This window comes from Carassius gibelio, chromosome A16, assembly GCF_023724105.1.
Source record: "Carassius gibelio isolate Cgi1373 ecotype wild population from Czech Republic chromosome A16, carGib1.2-hapl.c, whole genome shotgun sequence".
Lineage (NCBI taxonomy): Eukaryota > Metazoa > Chordata > Actinopteri > Cypriniformes > Cyprinidae > Carassius > Carassius gibelio.
In genome coordinates, this window is record NC_068386.1 from 15,986,577 (window position 1) to 16,009,159 (window position 22,583).

Genomic DNA, 22,583 nt, shown 5'->3' on the forward strand with positions numbered 1-22,583 from the left:
TTAGAAATCTATGTCGCTCAGGGTGCCCCACTACGGCCGTTCTTTTACTTGTGCCCCACGATCACAAACTCACCAGTCTCAACAGTATTCAGAGGTTATGACTAATACTATTTAATAGGTTACCCATACTTACCATATTTTAAATAGTATTTCCGTTTAGTCCCCCTCACCTACCCATGTACAAGTTAGTTAAAGCTCAAAACAATAATCATTGGTTCTGCTAGCACTATCTGTCTGAGTACCCTGCCCATCATTATGGTTGACGCGGCGTCTCGAACCAGATGGGAGTCGACAGGAGGCTTCCAGGAAGATTGGGCATCTTGAGGCTGGAAGGACTTATCCCGTCCCTGCAGTCTGGGTCCCGGTGCGACCTGCCCCAGGACAGTGGAAGGTGGGGAGTTTGACTGGTTTGACCTGTCAAATGGTAATGCAGGTGTCTTAAGGCCCGGGGTGGCCAGCTGGCCAAGACCAAAGTCAATGGGGGGTGACCAGGGGCCTCTCCTGGAGACAGCCCCCAGACCAGGAGTGCAAACTGATATGTACAGGGGCTTTGTTGACTGCTGCCTGGCCCACGCACGCTCGCCGTGGCCAGGGGGAGTCGAAAGACAACCGCCCCTCCAGGGGAGATCCGTTTGCGGGGTGACCAGTGACAGTCAGAGTACTGGGTAACGGGGAATCAGGGGAATCAGGGTTTGATTCCAGAGAGGGAGCCTGAGAAATGGCTACCACGTCCAAGGAAGGCAGCAGGAGCGCAAATTACCCATTTCCGACAGCCGCGGTAATTCCAGCTCCAATAGCATATATTAAAGTTGCTTCAGTAGTTGGATCTCGGGAGATGGGTGGTGGTCCGCCGCGAGGCGAGCCACTGCCTGTCCCAGACCTTGACTCCCGGCTGCCCAGGATGCCCTTAACTGGGTGTCTGGTCACCTCGGGGCCCAGAGCATTTACTTTGAAAAAAAAAAATTTTGAGTGTTCAAAGCAGGCCGCCTGTTCTATTTTGTGGGTTTCTGGTACCCAGGGCCATGATTAAGAGGGACGGCCAGGGGCATTCGTATTGCGCCGCTAGAGGTGAAATTCTTGGACCGGCGCAAGATGGACAAAAGCGAAAGCATTTGCCAAGAATTTTTTTATTCATCAAGAACGAAAGTAGGAGGTTTGAAGACAATCAGATACCATCGTAATTCTGACCTTAAACGATGCCTACCCGTGATCCGGCGGCATTATTCCCATGACCCGCCGGGCAGCATGCGGGAAACCACGAGTCTTTGGGTTCCGGGGGGAGTATGGTTGCAAAGCTGAAACTTAAAGGAATTGACGGAAGGGCACCACCATGAGTCGAGCTTGCGGCTTAGGCCCAATCCAAATTCTACCCCTTAGCCCTTCCCCTTTCCCCTACCCCTCTGTTCGCGTGTTCACATAAAGGGGTAGGGGTGTCTCGATTCTCTTTTGGTTGGAGGGGTAGGGGTAAGAGGAAGGGCCAGACAGCCCTTCAAAAAAGATTTGTTCATTTTACTGAACAAGACTCAAAGGACAGAGTCAGTAAAATGATCCTAGCTTCCCATCACTGTATGTCAAGGGGTGTAACATTTCCATCACAAGCTTGAGGTATTCAGCCTATCACAACAGACTGGATAGCTGGCCAATCAGAGCAAACCTCACTTGAAAGACCGAGCTTTGTAAAAACGATGGTTCAGAAGGCAGGGCACAGAGGAGCAACAATAATGTACAGTATGTGGAAAATAATGTTTTTTTTTTTTTTTTTTACCTTAAACCACAAACATTTCATTACACCAGATACACAAAATAAAGTTCTTTTTAGCAAAGACACTTTTTTTTATTTTGTCTTAAACCAAAAAGGACAAAAGGAATTATCCCCCCCCCCCCCAAAAAAAAATAACAAAACAAGGAAAATGTGAAACCGCACAATATCTTTTGCATTCTTTTATTTAAAATGCCAATATATATAATACTTAGCTGTTTTTGTGTGTGTGTGTGTGTGTGTTTGTGTGTGTGATTAAATGGTATTTACTTGCCATTAAACATTTGCAAAAACATTCTGGCACACATAAAGGGTAGGAAGGTGGAGCTTAGCTCTAACAGTGATGATGTCACAATAGCCACTATCCAATCAGGGGGAGGCATGAAGGAGACTACTGTGTGTGTGTGTGTGTGTTAAGGCAGTGTACAACATGGGCGTTTCGAGTAAGAACACTAATCCTCACATCCTATGTCTTTTTTTCTCTTGGTAGTGAATATATTTGATGGAGAAGTGCTTTGACTTATTAAATGGTGCATCATTTCAGAAGCAGATGTCTGGGCCTACTATTCCAGTAGATCAGACACAGAAGTGTGTGCATTTGTGAGAAAGAAAAATGCTATCCTAGTTTACTCTATTCCACTACTCTTCTGTAAAAGTACAAGTAACCTAGGTCCTTAGGTGGTTTTTCAGAGGCACAAACTTTCTGATCGTTAAAGATTACCCACCTGAAAGAAGCAAAAAATGACAATGAATACATTAATACTAAAAAAAGTGATATTGCTGCATATGAATGATGGAGAAAGACAGATGGATAGAGAATATCACTCACTGTTGGTCTTTCTTGATGTGGCAGACATAATGACCACACATTGTGCTCGTTCCCATGTGACTGATGAATGCAAAAAGCTCATACTCTTCAGGACAAAAGAACAGGAAAGATGTGAATCATTAGAAGATAAAATGTTATATTATATGATAATTACATTTTAATAAATACCACAGAAACACATACTTCCTGTTCCATCATGTACATGTGGTCCTGGAGGAGGTTCCCGACTGGCTTCACTTCCTCCTCCTGAGCGTCCACCCTCAGACACATCCATGGACTCCAGATCATCCAGATGAGAGAAGATCCAGTCCACAGCTCGCTCTAGAACATTATTCTACAAATACAGAAATTGACAAATTGATTTGAATCTCAAAGAAAAGAAATCATCAATTAACAAAATGGCATGTGAAAGGAAGCACAAAGCATTTGTAACATACTGATTTGTAGCATGCTGAACCTTAGTAGGTTTAAATGTCTATTTATATTATGAAGTTTACAGTTTTGGCTACCGGTTACTAAAATTTAAGACCATGATTTGTGCGACTTAAATGCTTTTAAGCAATAAACATTCACTAGAGTATCTCAGTGATGCCCCATCATGGGTGCCAATTTAAAAAAAAAAAAAAAAATTATACTGAGGTTAAAACCATTGTAGCAATTGGGTTGCATGCAAAATGGGGGAAACTTTTGGAATCTTTTTGTTTCACTGGTTAAGAGAGACAGAGGGACATGTCTCACCGTAGCTCTGAGAGCACGAGTGGCCTGGTCTCGACTGAATCCCATAGAAACGATGGTTACTAGGTGTTCCTCAGGTAGACTCTCTGTGGGTGTGGTGCCAGGAGCAGAACTAGATCCAGGCAACACTAGAGGTGCGGAGAAATCTGCAAAAGTTCACATAGAGACTATTACTGGAAATCTGCATCCTACTTGTAACCCTCTTCACAGCTGACACTCATTGATGACTGTATTTACCAGGGTCTTCCATGTGTCCCATCACCCAGTTCATAGCAGCATCAATGCCAGTGTTGCCCGTGTAGTACACAGCCTTCCGGCAGGCCTCCAGAGGAAAGCCCATCTCACACAGCTGAGACACTGTGGAGTCATCCAACACCGGAGCTGAGAGACATACAGAGAGACAGAGTGCCCTACAGACATGTTTCAATAATTACATAGACTGAATGCTAATGAAAATTGTATTAATTAAATTAAACCAATGCTTAGTGGAATAGTTAACCAAAAAATAATAATTTGCTAAGAATGTTTTCCCCTCAGATAACCCAAGAGTAGCATGTGTTTATTTCTTCATTTATACAGATTTAGAGAAATTTAGCATATATCACTTGCTAACCAATTTTAGAAAAATTAGAGCTCATATAGCTGACGAATAATCCAACAACATGTCTCCAGTCTACAAATGATCATCTTGTGAAGTGAAAAGCGTAATTTTAAGAAGCAAATTTATCAAGATGTTTGTTTGATTGATATATATATATAGGAGATGGATTTTTTCACCGGGCGAAGCATTATTATGGATTATATACAGCTATTTTGGCCAGAAGCAATACTTTAAAATTAAAATGGCTTAATGATGGATTTGTTCATATAAACATGCCGCTGTTCACTTCATAAGTTAATTGTGACGTCTTCATCAGTAGTTTGAACTTTCATTCTGATGGCACCCATTTACTGCAGTGGATCCACAGGTGAGCAAGTGATGTAATGCTAAATATCTCCGAATCTGATCCGATGAAGACGGGAGAGCACATTTCCAGCAAATTTTTAGGTGAACTATTCCTTTAAATCCAAAATAAATTTTATTGAAAACGAAATATTAAGACTAAGGCTGTATGAGTATCATTTATATAGAGCAAATACAGACATGTGTACATTAAAACAAATGAATATAATAAAACCAAATTAGACACTTAAAGATGAAAGCAAAGGAAAAAGAAAGAAAGAATGAAAGACAGGCTCAAGTGGCAGACAGATGAGGGTCAGAAAGAAGAGAAAAGACAGACTGACACAGCAGTGGGGAGTAGAGAGAGTCGTCATCCTCGTTGCCATGGGAGCCCAGGATACCTTTAACCTCCACATCAGGGGTCATGAGAGGAAGTGGAGCCACCTCTGGCAGAAGCTCCTCCCCTGGCTGCTGTCCCATGGCACGGAGCGCGCTCAGATCCAGTGTGTCAGGAACGTCAATGCTCACATCTATTACAATTATTACAAGAGTATATTAGTGTTTAAACTAGGGCTGTCAACCAATTAACAGAGCAACAGAAAATTATTTATACATTAGGGCTGTTGAATGCTTTAATCTGATTAGCTGACAAATGTTCTGAGGTGTGCATTATTTTTATAAATAATTAATTGTGCAGAATGAAAAAGTTACACTTTCAAATAGCTTAATAATATATAATTAACCTAATTTTTTTGGAACCCAATCCAGGCCGAAGGTGAATTTCTTAATTTGGATGACAAGATGGTCAGGAAATGAAGCGAAGCGAGTGGTCCTAAGAGACAAAGAGATATAAAGATACTATTACACACGCAAGAACATCAAAGACTAATTAAGAATTAAATGAACATTATTACTTAGTGGCAGTGGTTTTGGCTTGCACTGCAGAGCTCCAGAAATCTGTGAGTGTTTCGGGTTCACTGAGAGCAGCCAAACAGGAAGCAAATGGAATTTTAGCACGTGGTGCAGCAGAGGGAGGGGCTCCAGATGACTCCGCCTCCTCCCGGTGACGTTCTGCTTCTTGTAGCTCCTCTGTTAAACAGAAAGAGAAGATGATAAATGAGAGGAAGGATAAAGCCGTATGGATACACAGAACCATAGTATGAGTGTCTAACCCATATTAGTTGCCTGGTCCATGGGAACGGGCAGCTGGACTATGTAGTCTACTCGTTGGGTATATTTGGCCTTTTGTGACTGCTGGCATACAATTTTCTCCTCCACTAGGAAGCGGAAAGCTTCTGAGGGATTCATGCCAGACCGACAGTTCCTCTAGACAGCATAAAAAAATAGGCAAAATGAGTGAATGCGAAAGTAAATAGTGTCAAACAGACACTGCAAGAGAAAGACATCATCATTACCTCCACCATATTTATAAAGTGAAGAAGAAACTCCTGTGCATCCTGCTGCCGATTGGTAGAGAACTCAGGGTGGCCTCGTCCGACCAGAGCTTTGAACATGCGAGGTGCTATGCCAACCTGGTCACCCTGTACAAAGAAAATCATATCTATAAATTGCTTTTCCAACGATGAGCAGAATCAATTTCTTTATTTTCCTGCAAAGATTGTCTCATTACATAACAAAAATATTAATGGAATATATAAACAAAGTCAACTCATCTTTCATGAATGAGACCCGATGTTTGTGTACATACCCTAGGTTCAGTGGAGGAATTGGGGTCATCCCCGGGGTCAGGGGCCGGTTTAGAGTACTCTCCTGACAGAAGGCCATAGCCCAGCTTTGCTCTGATATTAAAAAGATTAAATGATTAAAATGATGGAGGATACAAATTTCAATTACTTAAAAAATAAAATTGTTAATGGTGTTTAAGCTGTTAGATGCAACTGAAGCGGATGCTCTTTTTTTTTTCTCTTTCATTTATGTATGGCGACCTCTGCTGGATATATGTTATCACTGAAGCTATCATCACTAACAGAACTAAAGCTCAGCCTGAAATTAAAATTCTTTCTTCATTATGTCAAAACCTGTATGACACTCTTTTTGCTGTGGAATATGAAACTATTCATCAACACAGAAACTGTCAATCTCCAAATATGAAATATAAAATCCATAAACAGGTCCATAAAACCTGTACTGCTCTATATTCCTGGTCTTCTTAAGTCATGCAAGGGCTTTGTGTGAGGAACAGCCCATTTATTGTATATTTTCAAACACTGAGCATCAAAACATAATTGACATCAGTGATTGGAAATGCCTTGTTTTGTTTAACCAAATGTGGCTTAAAAAGTTTAAGTACTGTATGTGGAAGTGCAAATTAGATTTGAAAGCAAAATTTTGATATTTTAAAGTATGTGTGTATGTGAGAGTTTGTGGGACAGGTACTCACACTTGAGTCTTAAAATCCTGGGTTGGGTCACTGGGCGCCTCATTAAAGATCTTGTCGATGTTGGAAACGTATCTGAGTATCAGTGGGAGTGAGAGAAAACGATGCATTTAGAGATTTTATTTCAGCAGCAATAGTTCCATATAAACAAACAGACAAAAAAATACTTTTCTACTTTAATATATTTTAAATAATTTAATTCATTAAAATTGAAGATTTAAAATGTTAATTTAATTAGTTTTCAGCAGCCTTTTCTCAGAGTCACATGGTCTTTCAGAAATTATTCTAAATGTTGATTTGATGCTTAATAAACATTTCTTATTAGCAATGCTGCAAACTGCTGTGCTGCTGAATATGAATTCCTTATTTTAAATAATATTCAATGTTTTTAATAATAATATATAAAATAATAAAAAATTTTCATTGTCTTCAATTAATAGGGTCAAAATAACACCATTTATTTCAAACAAATCTTCTGTAACATTAACTTCTCTTTTGACTAATTTAATGATGAATGAAAAAAAAAAACCTTACTGATTCCAAATCTCTAAACAGTAGTGATTATGGATATGTCGTATATGCTCATATATCTGGCTGAAATATTACTGCACCAACATGAAAACTCACAGACACATTGGCAAACGTTCTGAGAGGCACTGACTTGGTCTGGAAGTCTGGGATGGTGAAGAGCACTTGCATGACAGAGTTGAGGTAGCAGCTGTTTCCCAGGTTCTTCATTCCGGTCAGCCCCGGGCCCCACAGGGGTCTCAGAGTGGTACCTGACTCCTGAATCACTTCCCACTCTCCCACACGCTGGTTCACTGCGATCTCCAGCTCAGTCATGGTTCTTTCCGTCTAACAAAGAGAGAGGGACACACTAAAATACAGCTTCCTAAACACTTTAAGAATGAAAGCCCATCTATCAGAGATTTTTTGGATGACAGTACCTTTTCCATAGTCATCATATCAATGCCAAAGTGGGAAAGGTGTTCTGGAAGCTTAGAATCTAATACCATATCATCTTCATCATATGAATAGACATCTGCAAAGACACATACATCACACATTGCTATTTTATATATATTAGTCCTAGTTAACAGTAAAGCATGCATAACATCACTAGCTTGAAATATTCAACCTCAGCAGATTTGTGTGACAATCTCACCTGCTCCGTCAGGTGTTATTGTGCCGAGTTTGACAGCCAGTGGGTATCCAGTCTGCTGGTAGTGCAGGAGGGCGTGGTTATTCCCCCCTGAGCCATCAAAATATCTCCTCCCACACAAAACCTTCCCGTCTGTCAGATTCATCCACAAGTTTTCCTGTAGGTCACAGACCTCACACTTCCAACCACTGAAAGAAAGATGGAAGGATGTAAATGTAAACAATCACCAACTCGAACTTCCAACTAGGATCATGTTTTCAGCCTTGCTGTACATATCAAAGTCACACGTGTATATACCAAGGAGGGATTTTGACCCCATTGTCGAGTTGTTTAAGTTCAGCTGCGTATTTTGACTCCTGTCGCACTTCTCCGTCCCACTGCTGCACCTGCAAAGTGTGCGACACTGAGTCTGCTGCCTGCAGCCCCGCCATCGACAGAGACACCTGCAAGAGTGAACGACACCAACACTTCCAAGCAAAGTCTTTGTCAAAGTGTAGCATTCACCTCATTATGAATATATATTATTACATGGTGAAAAATTATTTTAAAAGCTCTAATAATATAATGACTCACCCGTTCCCGAACAACATCTGGCATGGATGCTAGATCATCTGATGTCACTTCCTGTCGGTCTGGGAACAGAACCAGCTTAACCTCTTCCTGATACTGCTCCTGCTCAACATCAAACCCTCCCTCGATCCCTGCAAGAAACAAATACAACCTTTTCAGGCTTTCACATAAAAACTAACATGTACTAAAATATGTAGCAAAGATTGAGGGCTAACGGACGCAGGGGCTTACCTATCGCTAGTCTTGTGGGCTTCTTTTTGGGAGGGTCACCTGATCCAGAATTGCTATCATCCTCCTTCTGATACAGAGACATGATCATGTCTATATTTGCCATGAATCAGCAGTTAAAATGCAGTCATAATACATGAAGATGAAATATGTTAAAATATTTCCTTCTATACCATATTAGGCTGCAGAGACATAAGCCATGTGTATATTGATTTCCAGACATTTAAAAAAAAAAAAAAAAAAACAATATAGTGCCCACTCACGTTTTCAGCTGTCTTTTGTTCCTTGTTTTTCATTCATTTTTTGTCCATAGAGATTTTAAAAAAGGATTTCATAAAAGAGTTTTCAACATTCACAATCACAACATTACAAACTTTGAAGTATACAAAACTTGGACCAAAAGACAAAAGTTCAAGACTGTACTTAAAGTCATAGAAACAGAAGTAAGCAATCTTTGGTGCCATCAATCAGTTTGATATCCAATTATTGGATTTTGAGATGTGAGCGGGGCACTCAAAAGTGGAGATGAATGAAAATAAGCTTGCAGGGGCAGGATTTAAGCAGACAAAATGATCTGAGAAATCCTGCTTCTGATACCAGAGTGAAATCACTGGCACGGACCAACTCAGTGCTTTATGGAAGTGGGTGTGCACTCTTTTGGCATGTTTTAAAGGGTCATGATTCTCATATTGGTGGAAATTTCTTTGGAGAATCAAGGGTAATGTAGTTTTCCAAGAATACCACTGTTAAACATGCTTATTTTAAAATATCAGTTTAATAATCTGACCAGATGGCTTCAACCAAAGCATATATCATTGATTAGCAACCTTGTTGTTCACAGTTAGTCAGGCTTTAATGGTATATAAATAAATTATCATTAAAAAAACAATTCCCCTATGGAGAAAATAAATGGGATTTTAACATCCAGAACCCAACTGCTGAAATCAAACATTTGTCCCACTCAAATTGAACAAACAGCGTGAGTTTGGGGAAGGGACTGGAAGAGTTTCAAGGAAACCTGTTTGATGCCCATGACTTTTTTTTTCCATATGGAGAATTAAAATTTTTATGAACGTAACCCATGCATGATTGTTATTTATAAATGCACAGAATGATGTTTAATGTGCTTACCTGTGTTTTCCGGGTCCGGGTGATGTGCAGGTAAGCTCTCTGACCAGTTTTGGCGTGGTGTCTTTCTACATACTTGCTTCCAAAGCCGAGAAAGCTGTTCATGCAGACGTACAAGCCTCCTTCACTCTCCTGAAACAAATGGAAATAATTGTTTCAATCGAACCAAATACTGTTGGTGAGCACCAAGCATTCAGTGATGCTGTGGCTGGCTCACGCGCATGATACAGAAGCACACAGACTTAAAGATTTTTTTTTTCAGCTTCTAGCTCATGTTAGCGTTATAACTAGCTAACTAAAGTTGCATATACACACTGATAATTTAGTGTCATATACATACTGATTTTTTAAGAGTGCAGTCTACATTGCGATGATGGCTCACTTGACACAATAAAGGAAAATAGTGCAAATTTGTGCACTCAATGAGCGCTTGTTAGCGAACATCGCAGCTCATGGGAAGAGTCGAGCAAAACGGCAATCTTATGCAAAAATAAATAAATTAAATAAATAAATAAATAGCGAAAGTGCGCGATGACGCGTGCTACTAACGTTACGGAACTCACCGGACTGGCGAATGAGAAAGCGCACTCGTCTTTGTGAACACGATCTCCGGGCCTCGGAACCCGAATCGTAGACAGAACCGACTTCAATATCTCGCTAACCTCCGTCATATCTGGTTAAACACGATTTGCCTTCACAACCTTGCCCGCCTGGGTTTTTTTGACCCCCGCTCCTGAAATACAGCCCGCTCGAAGTCTCTGACACCCCCTTATTTCTCTCTGTTTACCCTCAGTGGAAAGCTTCTTCTGTTGGTCCAGTGTGTTTCATTCGAGGCCAGGGGCTCTACACACACTCGCAAGTGTTTGACCCTAAAGCGCCAAAAACGCGCGCATAAGCGAATTTAACGATCCTAATTTAATTATAACTTAATAATACTAATATGTACGTTAGCGTAACGTCTTTATGCAAGACTTAAATGATCGTGTTACGCAATATAGCAATCTTGGCATAACAAATATTTTCTTTATCAGTTCACCACTGAGAAGACGTAAACCTTTATTGTGGATTCGCGTGTGTTTTGTGTATTACGGTAAAATGGAAGCAATGACACTTGTCGAAATGAGAAAGCGGAAATGTTTACCTCATGTAGATAATAATACTGGCCTCGTGCGGCTGGGAGTTTAAATCCATAATTGTTTATTAATTCAAAGCGCGCCCTGCAGTTTTCTCATTTTCCGCTGTAAATCCTCGAGCGCTCTAAAGTCTGGGGGATTCTGATTGGCTGTCCGTTATTGTGTCGCTTATCAATCAGAATCAGAAAGAGCTTTATTGCCTTTATTATCAACTGGAAACAAACGTGAAATCTTGTAGAATTAAAACGGTAATAGTTACCTTAGCCCTAAAGGAATCCTTTTTAATTTTCAGAATTAAGATGAATTTGAAATGAAATCGTTTATTCTTTTGAAATAATTTCAAACAAGTTAAACATAAATAACCATTACTACTACTAAAAAAAAATTATGTAGATGTTCACAAGTGACATTTTTAAATCTAGCTATTTAAATAAGTTAATGACTTTTTAGGTAAGATGAAAAATAAAATAAAATAAAAATAAAGAACTAAATTTAAAATAAAAATACACTTAAAAGAAATATTTAAAAGAACTAATAAAAAATGACAAAAGCACAAAAATTAACATTTAAACTAAAATTTTAATGAGAAATGAAAATAGTTGAACTGAAAATCAAAGCTCAAAATACTATAATGATGTATATATAATATAAAGTACATAAACATTAAATCCTTTGTATATGTCAGTAATGTATGAAAAATGTAACTTTCAGTTATTTACGACATGATTAAGAAATGTTTTCTTATGTAACTGCTTTTGTGTCTGGTATAGTTTAAAATTAGTTTAAGTGATGCTTTTTAGAATAATAATGATACAAGGATAGGTAAAATATGATAAGGCTTCAGACCAATTTTCAGTTAAGATGTAAAATCATGTATTTATGTATGTATGTATGTAGTATATGTATATGTATATGTAGTAATAATACTCAAATAAAAGTTAAAATATAATGTGTGAAATTGCATGTGCACGTGTGCACACTGTCTGAGCAGCTCTCACATCTGTGGCCAGTAGTGGGAAAGTCATGGCTTAGTGGTTAGAGAGTTTGACTCCTAACCCTAGGGTTGTGGGTTCGAATCTCAGGCCTTAGGTGCCCTTGAGCAAGGCATCAAACCCCCAACTGCTCCCTGGGCGCCGCAACATAAATGCCTGCCCATTGCTCCGGATGTGTGTTCACTGCTCTGTGTGTGCCCTTTGGATGGATTAAATGCAGAGCATGAATTCTGAGTATGGGTCACCATACTTGGCTGAATGTCACGTCACAGTATAATTGCATCGTTGTGAATCATTAAAGTTATTTTGGTTTTGGGTGGTGTTGTGTTGTGCAGTGTTGTGCAGGGTGTTATTTTGCCGATTTTTTCCCATGTTGGCTGAGCAGACTTTTGTCTTTAAGATATTTGGAGAATGACAGTGTCTGTCAGTCATATACTAGTTCTCACTATCCTCACTCGTCTCTCTTTCTCACTCCTCTTTAAATGAACCGCATTAGCTGTCCTGTATAACACTGTCCGCTGCTACCATCTTTTTGTAAGAGTGTTCATCATTTTTAGATGTATGATGCAGCCATTCTTGCTGAGATCTCATCTGATTGGGTGGAGGCAGTGAAGAAGTGGAAGGAGTGTGTGAATGAGACGCTCAAGCAGACAGAAGAGTGCAGAGCTCAATGTGTGATGGTGTCCCGGGTCATTCCTGAGGAGCCAGACACCATTCTGGTGTCTTATGAGAGAGCTGCGGGTGAAAAATGACGTATATTTACCAAGTCTATCAAGTGATTGCAGCCACTATCAGTAGTATAACATCAGATTATTTCAGGGAATAGTAAAAGTCCAGTCTTTTTTCCTTTTTTTTTTGCATATAATTCACGTGTTTATAAAAAGAACAGTTTAAATGGTGAGTTGCACCATTAATGGTATATTTTGGTAATTATATATAACAGTTCAGCCAAATCAGTCTTTCTGTGTTTCTTTAGACCTCTCTCTCTCTCTCCTTGCTGTCATGCAAACAGATGTGTGTGACCTTAGTGTCAACGTGACCTGGAAGGGTTTCTGCTCTGGAGGACTTCCTGCCCTTCCAGCTCGAGCACTTACATATTGCACAGTTCAAAAGTCAGATGTCATTGAAACACAAGCAATGATATTTCCTCCCAATGTTTACGCACAAATTATTTGGATTATTTACAAATTATTATTATTTTTTATATCTTTCTTCCTCAGTGTTTATTTTTGGAAATATTTTGTTTTCTTTTCAAAAACACAATTCCACTTGGTTGAATAAAGTATATGTAGGCTCCAGTGTAATACATCAACACAACGGTTCTCTCATGGTTCCTGATACAACTTAAATTTGCATCTTAATTGTATTTATCGTTATTTTGATCTTCTTATGTCATATTTCTAATATCTGATCTGTATACAATTTCAATGCCAGTGTCAAAGACTATAACTTTCTAATGACTCTACATTCTTTATCTAATGAAGTTAATGTGAAAAGCATTATGTTAGTATTATTTCTATACTATTATAGTATTTTATAATAGTTTTTATTTTTAGATTTTCATTTTAAATTTATTCAGAGTTTTAGTTTTTGTTGTGTGTTTGTTTTTATTAGTTTTATTATTATTAGTTTATTTCCGTTTTATTTTTAGTAATTTTAGTACTTCAGACTTTTTATATTAATTTCAGTTAGTTGCCAATGTAATTATTATTATTATTAGTTATTATATTATTATTAATTATTAGTTACCTCTCTCTGGTGTCCAACAGCTGGTGACCTGAAGGGGGCGGTAAAGACCCTGCGCTCCTTGCTGCTCTTTTACCCCAGAGATTCAGACTCTCTGATTAATCTGGAGCTCTACACTCAGACTCTAGAGGGCGACACAGAGGCTCAGGAAACAGGCCCTATGCGGGTATAATACATGGGACTGTTGGAGTAACTGATGCATGGGAGATGGGGTAGAAAGAATAATGTCTGTATTTATAGATGGCTCAGTCTGTTGGATTGATGAATAGATGAGTCAATGGTCCAGATCAATACAGAATTTAAATGACCACTTTATCTTTTTTCTCAAAGGAAATTGGCAAGTGTGTCAGCAGAGCTTTTCAAGAGAAGAAACGATTGTACTTTGGGATGGCAAACTTGGACTTTAAATTCAGTCACCCGGTATATACCTCTATGCTGTTGATGAGGGTGTTTTTTTTGTCTTGCACCTCTGACCTTTTGTTCTCCTTTCTGACACTAGGTAAAAAAGGCCTCAGTCTCATTCTCTGTCCCCATCAGCATCTGTGGACACCCGAGGACATTGTGCCCGAAACTCTGAGAGAAACCTGGAGATGAGACAGGAAAATAAAAAAATAAAAAATGATAGAAAATAGAAAGGATTTGGTGAAATACATTTCCTGGCAGATTTCAACTTTTCTTCTTCTCAGAGCAGAGAAAGAGAAACTTCATGAGAAACTGAAGCAGGGCCAGAAAGTGCAAGAAGTGAATGACAGTGGATTTTATGCAGGTACAAGCACTGTACCATCCTGTTCTGCAGTGTGTGTGTGTGTGTGTGTGTGTGTTTTTGTGTATATATACACACAAACACACACACTCACCTAAAGGATTATTAGTAACACCATACTAATACTATGTTTGACCCCCTTTCACCTTCAGAACTGCCTTAATTCTACGTGGCATTGAAGGTGCTGAAAGCATTCTTTAGAAATGTTGGCCCATATTGATAGGATAGCATCTTGCAGTTGATGGAGATTTGTGGGATGCACATCCAGGGCACGAAGCTCCCGTTCCACCACATCCCAAAGATGCTCTATTGGGTTGAGATCTGGTGACTGTGAGGGCCATTTTAGTACAGTGAACTCATTGTCATGTTCAAGAAACCAATTTGAAATGATTTGAGCTTTGTGACACGGTACATTACCCTGCTGGAAGTAGCCTTCAGAGGATGGCTACATGGTGGTCTTAAAGGGATGGACATGGTCAGAAACAATGCTCAGGTAGACCGTGGCAATTAAACGATGCCCAATTGGCACTAAGGGGCCTAAAGTGTGCCAAGAAAACATCCCCCACACCATTCCACCACCACCATCAGCCTGCACAGTGGTAACAAGGCATGATGGATCCATGTTCTCATTCTGTTTACGCCAAATTCTGACTCTACCATCTGAATGTCTCAACAGAAATCGAGACTCATCAGACCAGGCAACATTTTTCCAGTCTTCAACGGTTTAATTTTGGTGAACTTGTACAAATCATAGCCTCTTTTTCCTATTTGTAGTGGAGATGAATGGTACACGGTGGGTCTTCTGCTGTTGTAGCCCATCCGCCTCAAGGTTGTGTGTGTTGTGGCAGTAACGAGTGGTTATTTCAGTCAAAGTTGCTCTTCTATCCGCTTGAATCAGTCGGGTCCATTCTCCTCTGACCTCTAGCATCAACAACACATTTTCACCCACAGGACTGCTGCATACTGGATGTTTTTCCCTTTTCACACCATTCTTTGTAAACCCTAGAAATGGTAGTGCGCTCAAAATTGCTTAAATCACCTTTCTTTCCCATTCTGACATTCAGTTTAGAGTTCAGGAGATTGTCTTGACCAGGACCACACACCTAAATGCATTGAAGCAACTGCCATGTGATTGGTTGATTAGATAATTGCATTAATGAGAAATTGAACACCTGTTCCTAATAATCCTTTAGGTGAGTGTGTGTGTGAATATATATATATATATATATATATATATATATATATATATATTTACAGAAATATAGGCTTTAGGTTTTTAATAATAACAGAAAAAATTATTATCATTATTATGATAATCATTAGTATAAAAATAAGAAATACAAAAAAGCTTATACAGTATTGTTCAAATTAATAGCAGTACAATGTGACTAACCAGAATAATCAAGGTTTTTCGTATATTTTTTTATTGCTACGTGGCAAACAAGTTACCAGTAGGTTCAGTAGATTCTCAGAAAACAAATGAGACCCAGCATTCATGATATGCACGCTCTTAAGGCTGTGCAATTGGGCAATTAGTTGAATTAGTTGAAAGGGGTGTGTTCAAAAAAATAGCAGTGTGGCATTCAATCACTGAGGTCATCAATTTTGTGAAGAAACAGGTGTGAATCAGGTGGCCCCTATTTAAGGATGAAGCCAACACTTGTTGAACATGCATTTGAAAGCTGAGGAAAATGGGTCGTTCAAGACATTGTTCAGAAGAACAGCGTACTTTGATTAAAAAGTTGATTAGAGAGGGGAAAACCTATAAAGAGGTGCAAAAAATGATAGGCTGTTCAGCTAAAATGATCTCCAATGCCTTAAAATGGAGAGCAAAACCAGAGAGACGTGGAAGAAAACTGAAGACAACCATCAAAATGGATAGAAGAATAACCAGAATGGCAAAGGCTCAGCCAATGATCACCTCCAGGATGATCAAAGACAGTCTGGAGTTACCTGTAAGTACTGTGACAGTTAGAAGACGTCTGTGTGAAGCTAATCTATTTTCAAGAATCCCCCGCAAAGTCCCTCTGTTAAAAAAAAGGCATGTGCAGAAGAGGTTACAATTTGCCAAATAACACATCAACTGGCCTAAAGAGAAATGGAGGAACATTTTGTGGACTGATGAGAGTAAAATTGTTCTTTTTGGGTCCAAGGGCCACAGGCAGTTTGTGAGACGACCCCCAAACTCTGAATTCAAGCCACAGTACACAGTGAAGACAGTGAAGCATGGAGGTGCAAGCATCATGATATGGGCATGTTTCTCCTACTATGGTGTTGGGCCTATTTATCGCATACCAGGGATCATGGATCAGTTTGCATATGTTAAAATACTTGAAGAGGTCATGTTGCCCTATGCTGAAGAGGACATGCCCTTGAAATGGTTGTTTCAACAAGACAATGACCCAAAACACACTAGTAAACGGGCAAAGTCTTGGTTCCAAACCAACAAAATTAATGTTATGGAGTGGCCAGCCCAATCTCCAGACCTTAATCCAATTGAGAACTTGTGGGGTGATATCAAAAATGCTGTTTCTGAAGCAAAACCAAGAAATGTGAATGAATTGTGGAATGTTGTTAAAGAATCATGGAGTGGAATAACAGCTGAGAGGTGCCACAAGTTGGTTGACTCCATGCCACACAGATGTCAAGCAGTTTTAAAAAACTGTGGTCAAACAACTAAATATTAGTTTAGTGATTCACAGGATTGTTAAATCCCAGAAAAAAAAAATGTTTGTACAAAATAGTTTTGAGTTTGTACAGTCAAAGGTAGACACTGCTATTTTTTTGAACACACCCCTTTCAACTAATTGCCCAATTGCACAGCCTTAAGAGCGTGCATATCATGAATGCTGGGTCTCATTTGTTTTCTGAGAATCTACTGAACCTACTGGTAACTTGTTTGCCACGTAGCAATAAAAAAATATACTAAAAACCTTGATTATTCTGGTTAGTCACATTGTACTGCTATTATTTTGAACAATACTGTATATTTAAAACTTTCTTCTCTTCTTCATCCTGCATTCCTGTGGTTGGCATAACAGTCACCATGGATGATCATGGGCTGAATGGGACCAACCGTGTGGTTCTGGATGGAGTTTTATCCCAGTCTGAATGTGATCGTGTGATGCAGCTTGCTACTGTGAGCTTTTGATTAATCATCCAGAAATCTGCTGTTTGAATTACTGTTCAATAATCAGTGCATTGCGGGGTCAGCCTACTAATTTAGAGCAGCTGGAAGAATCTCAAATCAGATTCTGCATGTGTTAATGATAGGTTGATGCATCCATGGCTGATGGTTACCGTGGGCAACACTCTCCTCACACGCCGCAGGAGAAGTTTGAGGGTTTGACTGTTCTCAGAGCACTTAAGGTGAAATATTACTCAGTCATTACACATACAATGATTCATAAAATTATAGACCACATATACCCTAGATAATATCGAAAATATCTGTTTTCCAGTTAGCTCAAGATGGGCTGGTTGCAAGGTTGTTACACGAGATCGGGGAGACTGTTAAAGTTCTGATTGACCCGTACTTCAGAAGTCACTCTGTTCTCGACTTTGCTTACACACACTTGGAGTGCCGCTCCCATCCCAGGTACACGTTCCTCTAATAGGAACAGTCATTCCCACATAAACACACATTATTAACAGGGATAAAATCTTTCTTGGTGCATATATGATTTTATGTATATGAAGGTCATCAGGAGGGGCGTCCGGATCTTTCTCACCTAGTTCATGTGGATCACTGCATCCTGGAGCTAGAAACCAGGCAGAAGAACCAGAGAAGCACCTGCTTACACTCATCGAGATCTCAGGTGCACAGCATGTACATTATAGATGTACTGTAGGCAAAACATAAAAAAAAAAAAAAAATTGGGCTAAATGATATTTTCCTCAATCTGGATATGTTGTTTTCACTGATTCACTAAATTCAGAAGATTCAAGATTCAGATGATTAAAGGATGTGGTAAAAATTCAGAATAGGACTTCAGGCTTCTAACACACAAAGTTACTAAACATTTCACACTTAATGTTAATGACTGGCTACAGTTACTGCTGGAAATGTTTAATATAAAGTGTATATAAACACTGCTTTACACACAATCCCTTACTGACAACATTTTATTGGGAATAATTATGCAACATTGACTGAATGAGGTGCATTTGAATAGAAAGGAGACATGTTTATCGGTAAAATAATACAAATGTCTGACATAAATGTAATATTTTCTCCTCACTCTTCTGTTATGCACTCACTGTGATTTTATCTAGCCTTTGTGATTTTATCTTGCCTTGCCTTTGCAGTGCAGTTCTTTACCTGAATGATTTTGAAGGAGGTGATTTATTTTTCGCTGATGCCAAAACAGTCACTGTAAGATTAATTTCCCAGTATTCAGTAAATGTTTTTCTTTTGTTTGGATCCATGTTTATACAGTTCTCATATACGGTATATAAGGATGTAAAAATATTGTGTATAAAATGTAAAAAATAGGTTTCCCATTACATTCACTAATAATAATAACTGCATGGATTTTTTTTTTTTGTCTAATTCACAACATACACACATTCATTTGTTCTTAACCTCATTTTAATATAATACATTTTTGAGTATTGTAAACTTTGCCCAAAGTTAGTCATTTCTGCACAAGCTTTTTGCATATGTAAATCAAGAATGAATTTTAGTACAAAAGTTATTGTTGAACCATGATTTGTTATACTCATATGCATAATTAGTGAATGAGACCCATTCTCCCAGGCAATGGTTAAGCAAAAATATGGGTGACTGGTTGGGTTTACATCAGGACCTGTCAATCCCCATGCTGTTACTGCAGTTACACTTGGTCGACGAAACTGTTATGGAAACTTGAAGACTAACTAAAATAGGAAAAGTGTTGTATGTATGTACACAAACTCATATGTTTTACTTCATCTTAGGAACGTGAGGAAGCTGAAGAATTATGGGCTGCAGATGGGAAAAGTGTAATAAAAGAAAAGAAGGGTGAGGGTGCTTTAAAATCTGCCCGCAGTGGAAGAAGCCAAGGCAAAGAGAGGAGCAAAGACAGAGAAAGAGTGACAAGCAGGCGGGATGAACTGTAAGAAAGACAGATGAATGAGCCAATCAGCAAAGAGACATCCATGTACATCAAATGCCTCACTTTCTCTTCATGCACACTGGTTTATTTTTTATCTCCGACTGTTTCACAGGTTTTTTCTCTAGTGTGAGAGTGTGTCCATTTGTTTGCGCCTTTGTTTCAGTATGTCTGCTTTGATTTGGGTTATATAGTTTTTACAATAAAAGAATAAAGTGGTGAATGGCTAATTTTGTAACTCAAGGAGTATTAAAATTTTTCTTTGTAATTATTATTATTTTACGGTGGAGTTTTAATGCCACATAAATTAAAAATAACGTAGCAATAACGGGAATTAAGTTATAACAATTTAAAAGCAAAAGCTCACCGAAAGAAATTCTGGTGGTCTGGCAACTGATTTGAATGTGGGATTATTATCAGAAAAAGACAACAACATATCACAACTTAAAGTGTTGGAGCCCACTTCAAACATTTAGATTGTTTTATTCCTGTTTTTAATTAAATACATTAGAAGAATGAAAGGTTGGATGTTTTTTGCTGAGTAAGTGGCAGAATTTTCAGATGACCTCACATTATTCACTCAATATACTGGCCTTCTCTGCTGAAAAAAATTAAGCTAATACCAGCCTAAACTGGTTGACTGTTCTTAGCTGGTTTAGTCTGTTAGTGGCTGCTTTTAGCTGGACTCCCAGTCTGACCAGCTAAAGAAGTGTCCAAAACCAGCCCACTGATCAGCTATAGCCAGGCTGGATGACCAACTAAAACCAGTTTTTTGTTGTTGTTTTTTATCTATAGAGTGGCCACCGCTTTATTCTCAAAATATTTTGACCTTAATTTTCGTATTGCTATGATTTCTGAGACGATGGTTAGAGAGTCAGACTTGTAACCCTGAAGGTAGCAGGTTCGAGTCTCAGGTCCGGCAGGGATTTTCGTGGGTTGAGTGAATAACTAATGCTCTCGTCCACCCTAAATATCAGGACTGAGGTGCACTTGAGCAAGACACTGAACCCCCATCTGCTCCCTGGGCACCACAGCAATATGGTTACCCACTGTTCACGGTGTGTGTGTTCACTATTGTGTGCACGAATTTGGAAGGGTTAAATGCGGAGCACAAATTCCACATATGGCTCACCATACTTGGTCACTTTGCTTCTCCTGTGATGTTTTTATCAGCTGTTTAAACTCTCATTCTGAAGGCACCCATTCACTTTGATCAAAATCTGATCCAAAAAAGAAACAAACTCATCTACATTTTTTAGGTGACTTTTTTTTTTACACTCATATAATATCAGTAGTCTTAAACGCTACTTTATTTAACATGGTGTAGGTTGCCTCACTTTTTTTCTTTCTCATTCATACTGGATCCATACCACTAGGTATGTTTCTCAAAATCAAAACCGAGACGAAGAAAACAGAACAAAACAAAGGTGCAAGTGTTTAATACATCTAGACCACAGTATATTAAAACAAGTGAGCGGAGAGAGGGAGGAGGGGAGGTGATATATGGACTGATGGAACGAATGAGAGAGAGAAAGAGGTTGGGGGAGAGAGATTACAGATAATCCCTCAAAAATGAGTGCATTTGTTTAAGAAGCTCAAATCTCCCATTTAGAGTATGGAAGAATAATCCAGGCAAGAATGCATGTTATCATTCATACTTATATTTCAAACTAATATATCCCAACTAGTTCATCCATGAAAAGTGAAACCACTCCCTTTTGTCCTAATAGAATATAATCCTTTTCATCCATGGGTCATATTGTACCCCTTCTTGCTAAATCGGGTGATGATTTTATCCACCATGCTGTGACGTTTTGTCTAGTTCAGTGAGGAGGGGGAGGACGAGTTATAGTTATGATAATGATAGTTTGTCACTTCTAAATCAGGACACTAAAACTGATTTAGTTTTACATCTTCACGGGCCTTTAAGCTCTTTTGTTGCACAAAATTTTCTCTCATGGTCCTCACACATTTCTGTTCCTGAACCGATGTGTTATGTTTTGTTACAATAGTGTTCACACTCTTAAGATTAAAAACATATTGTACATTGTGCGTATTACACTCACAAAGCCTTCTGCTCACCTCAGTATAATTATTTAAAACAAGTATAAATATTGCTAATTTTGAAAGTTTCCAAGGTGTACGCAACACCAGCTCCCAGTGATCTGAATCCGCTCATCATTCCGTACATAGAAATCTCTCTTCAGTCCGTTATTTCCTTTTTCAGCTTTCTGAAATCACACTGAAATATGAGAATCTTGTGGATGTTCTGCCTGCTCATTGATTATTATTTCCTAAACAGGGAAAATAAATGGATATGCATCATCTACAAAAAAGTAAAATCTCCCTTAGCTGGCCCTTCACTCACCAGCTTTTCTGTCATGTGACCTATGATCTGATTCTCACCACTATTTAGTTCTGGTATCTTTTGCTCTCTGTCCTCTTCTCTCCTAACAGATTTCCATCCTTCTCACTTTCTCCATCCCAGGCTTTATAATTTCAACACTGATCTCACTTCATCCCCTCCCATCCTCATCTGCCCAGCACAAAAGCATCACAGAATTTACAGAGAGCGAGAGGTAAATAGAAATGGATCAGAAGGTGCCTAAAGGGGAAAACCTGAATGAACACTGTCCCGAGAAAAAGGCAAGTGATAGAGAGTCGGAAAGGAATAAGAAATACAAATAGAGTAGAGAAACATCCCAGTGGAACCAGTAAGTAATGAAAATTTTCAGTTCTATATTTTTGGAATTTTATGTTTTGCTACAGCTTTAGTTTTTACTTAAGAATATATATAGAAGTGGGCAGACATATAGCACCGTTGCTCATTGGGTTTCCAGAGTTCAAGTCCCAGTTGGCGGACCTTGCCCTATCCCATCCCCCTTTCTCTCCTTCTCTTACTTATTTTTAACTTATTTTATAGCACATATTAAAATAATATTTTGAATTATATAAAATGACATTATAATCAATAATTAACCATAGCATAAGGAATTAACCATAGAAAGTATGGTAATGACCACATAATACTGTTCTTTCAACAAAGTCATTTGAAGAAAACTTGAAATTCAAACGATGGCTAGGTCACACTTTCACACTCATTC

The 22,583-nt window shown here is 38.8% G+C and overlaps 1 protein-coding gene and 1 pseudogene across 2 annotated transcripts; one reads left to right on the forward strand and one right to left on the reverse strand.

Moving 5' to 3' along the window:
- Positions 1 to 1,928: 1,928 nt before the first annotated feature.
- Positions 1,929 to 10,838, reverse strand: LOC128031062 (ubiquitin carboxyl-terminal hydrolase 5). Of its 2 annotated transcripts, XM_052619277.1 has the most exons (21): positions 10,316 to 10,621; positions 9,756 to 9,884; positions 8,888 to 8,908; positions 8,628 to 8,694; positions 8,400 to 8,527; positions 8,124 to 8,269; positions 7,830 to 8,014; positions 7,612 to 7,706; positions 7,326 to 7,519; positions 6,668 to 6,739; positions 5,975 to 6,065; positions 5,682 to 5,807; positions 5,439 to 5,592; positions 5,181 to 5,355; positions 5,010 to 5,098; positions 4,668 to 4,796; positions 3,561 to 3,704; positions 3,327 to 3,469; positions 2,772 to 2,922; positions 2,589 to 2,673; positions 1,929 to 2,484 (listed from the first exon to the last, which is right to left on the reverse strand). In XM_052619277.1, the coding sequence occupies exons 1-21, from the start codon at positions 10,421 to 10,423 to the stop codon at positions 2,391 to 2,393; spliced, it is 2,526 nt and encodes an 841-aa protein (XP_052475237.1). In that variant the 5' UTR covers positions 10,424 to 10,621; the 3' UTR covers positions 1,929 to 2,390. The 2 variants fall into 2 exon arrangements, with proteins under 2 accessions (XP_052475237.1, XP_052475238.1); XM_052619278.1 differs by lacking the exon at positions 8,888 to 8,908 and having other exon boundaries at positions 10,316 to 10,838.
- Positions 10,839 to 12,247: 1,409 nt separating this feature from the next.
- LOC128030242 (prolyl 3-hydroxylase 3-like) lies at positions 12,248 to 19,558 on the forward strand (annotated as a pseudogene).
- Positions 19,559 to 22,583: the final 3,025 nt, after the last annotated feature.